The sequence below is a fragment of the Belonocnema kinseyi genome, chromosome 3 (assembly GCF_010883055.1).
Source record: "Belonocnema kinseyi isolate 2016_QV_RU_SX_M_011 chromosome 3, B_treatae_v1, whole genome shotgun sequence".
NCBI lineage: Eukaryota > Metazoa > Arthropoda > Insecta > Hymenoptera > Cynipidae > Belonocnema > Belonocnema kinseyi.
In genome coordinates this window covers 152,583,475-152,589,410 of record NC_046659.1, presented here as the reverse complement: position 1 = coordinate 152,589,410, position 5,936 = coordinate 152,583,475, and the positions used below count along the sequence as shown (strand labels likewise).

The window sequence follows — 5,936 nt, the reverse complement described above, 5'->3', positions numbered from 1 at the left end:
AATATAAGTAGTAGTTAAGTTAGACTGAGGATGGAATTGTAAATATATGTACAGGGAGCGGTGGCCCTCAAACCCGTAAAAGGGAGAGATTAAATACATACATCAAAAATTGGCATTTTACGTAAATTATTATATAAACATTTTCCGTCAGAAATATACATTTTTATTAATAAATTTTTTAAAAGAGGATTCACAAATTTGAAATTTTTTACGTTTTGTTATTTTACGCCGAAAAAATGTATTTTATATTGCAAAAAAAATATTAGATTAAAAATTGTTATTTAAAGATAAAAACCATAATCTGAACAAGATTTATTTATTATTTATAATTTTCGATTACGTTAGCCCTTTACATAAAAATTGATGTTTTACGTATTTAAAACAAAAAATCAGTATAATTTGAAAAAGATTGATAATCTTTTAATTTATCACTTTTTAAACTGTTTTTCGACGCAAATTGGTATTTTGAATGAAAAATTAGATTTAAAATAAGATTTACAACTTTTAACAACTTAGGATTAAATATTGGTATTTTATGACAAAAATCATTAAATTTCGAAAAAGATTTACGATTTTAAACAATTTTCTGTTGTAAATCCTTCGAATTTTTAAAATATCTGGAAATATTTGGAATCCCATAATTCTTTGAAAAATTTTAAAATAACCTAAAATTTTTCATATCTTTAAAAATCATTTTAAATCACTTGCAAAATTTTAAATCTCTTACAAATTTCTTGGATATTTCAAAAATACGTCACGAAATCTTTCAAATTATTTGAAATCACTTTAAGTTTTTGAAATCAATTAAAAATTCTTTACAATCTTTCACAAGATTTTTAAATTAAATTCCTTAAAATCATTGAAATCCTCGAAAATTTGATCAAATCCCTTAGAATTTTATCAAATAACCTAAAACCTGAAAAAATCTCATAAAGTTATTCCATTTCTTTGGAAAAATTTTGAAATCCCATGCAAGTTTTGGTGTTAATCCCTCGAAACTTTATAAAGCTCTTGAAAATTCCTTTGAAGTTAAAAAAAAAACCTAAAATCTTAAAAATCTTTTGAAATCCATTGAAGTGATTAAAATTTATTAAAAATTTCTTGGAATTTTGACCAAAAATGTGCCCTGATTTCCAGATTTGCCCTGACCTGCAGCCACCCTGCAATAAAAAGGGAAAAAATTATTTAGAGAAATAATACCATACCTTAACTTTCTCAAATTCAACTTTCTTTTTTTTCAAGGGTGGAGCTGAGGGCTCTTTTTTATTGTCGGAACCTGAATTAAAAGCAGTTTTGAACTCAGTAATGAGACTTTTGTCGTATACTCCCCTCTCCTCCCATATTTGTAATAGCCGGCCCAATCTTTCTCTCGTTTTATCATCGAACCCTTTCATATGTTCGAAGGCTTTTGGTAAAATAGTTCCGAATTCTTTGCCGAATTCGGGCCCTTTTTTCTTGCTGTTTTGAATCACATCGTTTGCCAAGTACATAAACATCAGTTTACGATTGTCCTTTACTGAAATACAAAAAATCATGTGGATTCATGTGCTATTTAATTTAAATTATACACATATTTTGGATTCAAAATAATATCCTACATCAAAAAAGGACATGTAATTTCGAGAATTAAATCTATAAATTATTGCTTTTCAACTAGAAAAATCACAGAAAACTTTATGCGAACTGAGAACCACTCTTTTTAATATACTTGTGAGGTTAAATTAAAACTTTTAAATTATCTAATAAATTATTGTAAATATTATACATTTTTGTTATTAATGTTAAAATAATTAGTATAAAAAAGCATTTTTTTAAAATCAGAAAGTTTAAAAGAAGACTCAAAATCTCAAAAAAATTTACTTTTCCCCGGATATTACCATTTTAAGACAAAAAGCATCAATTCTTCACAATTTTAGGTTATGTTAGCGTTTTACAATAAAAAACGGTATTTTTAATCTGGAATAATTGTAATTCAAAGATCATAAGATTTGCACGGTTCATAATTTGTTAACAAACCGCAGGTTGCGTTTAGCGTTTTACATCAAAAATTGGTATTGTTCCTATTTTAAACCAAAAATCATTATAATTTGAACAAAATTTACAATATTTTAATTTTTGTTGAGTATTTTAGTGTTTTTCGATGCAATGTAGTATTTTTAATTTAACAAAATTATGTTTTAAACAATATTTATAACTTTTAACAATTTAGGATTATGTTTGGGTTTTACACAAAAAATTGGTATTTTAAAATAAAAATTATTTAATTTCAATCAAGATGTAGAATCTTGTAACTATTTTCGATCATATGAATATTTTTCGCCAGCAATTTATATTTTCAATGATAAATTAAAAAAAAAAAAGAACAAATTTGAACAATTTCAGGTTATGTTGTTCTACCCCGGAAATTTGTATTCGAAGAGATTTAATATTATTTGAATAATTTTAGGTTAATTTTGGTGTTTCACACTGAAAATTGTTGTTTTAAAACAAAAATCATAATTTGAATCAGATTTAGAATGTTGTCACCATTTTTTATTTAAGCGTTTTATATAAAAAAAATGATTTTATGTATTTTAAATCAAAAAGCATTATAATTTAAAAAAGAATTATAATAAGTTATTTTTTCCGAAGCAAATTGGTATTTTGATACAAAAAAAATAAATTTCAAAGAACTTTAAGCAATTTAGGATTATATTATCGTTTTACACAAAAAATTGGTATTTTAAAGCAAAAATCATTAAAATCCTAACGAAATTCCAAATTATTTTGGATTATAATACTGTTTTTTGTCGGAAATTAGTAGTTTTCAGAACAGAATTTTTTTAAAAAGAAGATTCACAAAATTGAAAAATCTCAGTTTATGATGTCGTTTTATGCAAAAAATTGGTATTTTATGACCTAAATAAATAAATTTCGAAAAAGATTTACAATTTTCCGTTCTGTTATGTCTGGTGTTACCAGGAAGTTAATGATATTTTCAATCAAAAACATTTTTTGATTTCAAAGATTAATTAAAATTTGTCAACACCTTTAGAGATTGTTTAAAATAATCAAATTTACAAGCTTGAAGAATTTTGGATTTTGTTTGTGTTTTCGTGGAAAATATAAATTATTATTTAAAAACCATTAATCTTAAGGAATTTTAATAATTTTTAACAATTTTGGGTTATGTTATTTTACGGTAAATATTGGAATTTCATAACAAAAATAAATAGATTTCGAAAAAAATTGAAAATCTAAACAATTTTTTTTCTTGTTAGGGTTTTTCGTTATATTTCATATTGATTTAATATTTTTCAAACAATTTTAGGTTACTTTGTTGTTTCATATTGAAAATTGTTATTTTAAAACACAAATCATAATTTGAACAAGATTTAGAATGTTTTCACAATGTTTTATTTTAGCGTTTTATAGAAAAAACATTATTTTACGTATTTTAAATAAAAAATCATTATAATTTGAAAAAGAATTATAATCTGTTAATTTTTTGTTTTTTCGAATAAAGTTTGTATCTTTAATACAAAACATTTAGATTTCAAAGAAGATTTGTAACTTTGAACAATATAGGATTATATTAGCGCTTTACACAAAAAATTAAGATTTAAAAACAAAAATCATTAAAATTCGAACCAGATTTACAATCTGTTATGATTTTTCCGAAGCAAATTGGTATTTTTGATACAAAAAAATTATATTTCAAAGAACTTTGAGCAATAATTTAAGATTATATTATCGTTTTACACAAAAAATGGTTATTTTAAAGCAAAAATTATTATAATTCTAACAAAATTCCGATTCTTGTAACTATTTTGGATTATAATACTGTTTTTTGTCGGAAATTGGTATTTTTCAGGATAAATTTTTTTTTAAAAGAAGATTCACAAAATTAGTGGTATTTTCGATTAAAAAAATATTAAATTCCGAAAATTACAATTTTTCTACACGTTTAGAGTTTGTTTAAAATAATCAAATTTACAAACTTGAAAAATTTCGGATTTTGTTTCGTGGGAAATTGAAATTATTATTTAAAAACCACAAGATTTCAAAGAATTCTAATAATTTTTGACAAATTTGGGTTATCTTATTTAACGACAAATATTGGAATTTCGTAATAAAAATAAATCAATGTCGAAAAAATGTACAATTCTGAAAATTGTTTTGTTCTGTTAGTTTTTTTCGTATGGAATTATTGGCATTTTTAATTTAAAAACTATTATATTTCAAACATTAATTACAATTTTTCAACATTGTGATTTTGTTTAAAATAATAAAATTTACCAGCTTCAAGAATTCGGAATTAGTTACTGGTTTTCGACAAAAATTAAAATTTTTATTTAAAAAATCTTAAGATTTCAAAGAAATGTATTAATTTCTGAACAATTTCAGGTTACGTTTATCGGTTTACATTAAATATTGGTGTTTTAAAACAAAAATAATTATAATTCGAAGAAGATTTAGAATCTTTTAACAATTTCGGATTATGTTAGTGTTTATCGTCAAAAATTGGTATCTTTAATTTATGAAAATATATTTTAAAGAAGATTTACAATTTCGGAACAATTGTAGGTTATGTTAACATTTTATACAGTAATTTTAAAGTTAGGATATCAACTTTAATCAATTATCAATGATATTGCCCTTGCTTTTCTTTGATATTATTTTAGATAATATATACTATAAAACACACAAATTGTGTATAGTTATTTTATATTTAATTTTAAGAATTGCGGGGGACGAAAATAAACAATAATCGCGCGCAGAGCGCGCCTGTTTATTTTCTAATTTTGAAAAAAGGTGGCTCATAAAAATAAACTTTAAACGAGAAAAAAATGAGAAACGCTAGATCGAAAACTACATGTCTCACTTTGAATAAATTCGTACAAAAATGCAATCAAATCGCAATTCTTTATAAATACGAATTCCGAATGAAATAACTGCGCTCGATTTTAAAATCTGACGAAGTCGCGTTGTTAAATCAATGTTTAAAAAGCGTGAAATTTTAGCCTTGACGAGATTGTCTTGATGGCAAACTAATTCAGGGTAAACAAAGCGATGTCATTAAAAAAATCGAACGTGATCGAATGGAAGTGGATAAATATGAAATGAGAACAGATCGCGAAGAAAGTAGACCTTCACATAACCTGCAAAAAATGTTGAAGGCTAATTTGTTCTTACTCTTTAGACTGTTTTTTGAGCAATATTAGGTGCGAAAAGGCCTTGTTCTTCATGAATTGATAAAAAGATAGTTAAAAACGTATAACCGATTAGGATTGATGGGAAAATTGCGAATTAGTAGATTAAGTGTTACTCACCTTTGCACATTTCTTTGAACCAAACTTTCACTATCACAGGATGATGCTTTCTGTGGTGTATTAACCATAAGGACAGTGTTTGTATACTTTGTTGAGAAGGATTAAGTTCGACTAATTTCTTCACTAAAGCACTTTCCGTAAATCCAGCCATTTCGTGGATTTAGCAACTAACAACCACCAACAACCACTAGCAACACACTGCTCCGTTATACTAACACCAGTGCGCGTTAGACGTTACAATTCTCATGTGTGACACGATACCGTCGGTAGGTAAGGTAGTTTTCTGTCCCAAGAGTTAATTTGATTTTACGAAAAGAGATTTTATGAATGGTTATTATAGAAGAAGAATATTTACATGAGAAATATTAATTTGAAGTTTAGTTTAAACTGTAGTAGGACTTAATTATTTTAAAATTTAAGCAATAGAGCAGTAAAAGGACATTTATTTGGTTGATTACCGTGTGTAGGTAACCTTTCTGCATTTCTGATAAGATAATTTTTAAAAAATTTATAATTAAATTATATAATTATTATATAATTTAGTAATAAATTTATATTTTTTGTATGAACAATAAAAAAAGTGGTTAAAAATTATAATTGCACAAACAAAATATGCAATTTTAT

General features: G+C 24.6%; 1 protein-coding gene across 1 annotated transcript in view; it reads right to left on the bottom strand.

Annotated features, from left to right (window-relative positions):
- Positions 1-5,518, bottom strand: part of LOC117169291 (regulation of nuclear pre-mRNA domain-containing protein 1B) — an 18,951-nt gene extending 13,433 nt beyond the window's left edge. Inside the window, exons 1-2 of the mRNA XM_033355596.1 lie at positions 5,313-5,518; positions 1,206-1,516 (exon numbers count right to left, since the gene is read on the bottom strand). Of these exons, the coding sequence (XP_033211487.1) occupies positions 1,206-1,516; positions 5,313-5,463 (462 nt within the window). The 5' untranslated portion in view covers positions 5,464-5,518. The remainder of the gene's footprint in view (positions 1-1,205; positions 1,517-5,312) is intronic.
- Positions 5,519-5,936: the final 418 nt, after the last annotated feature.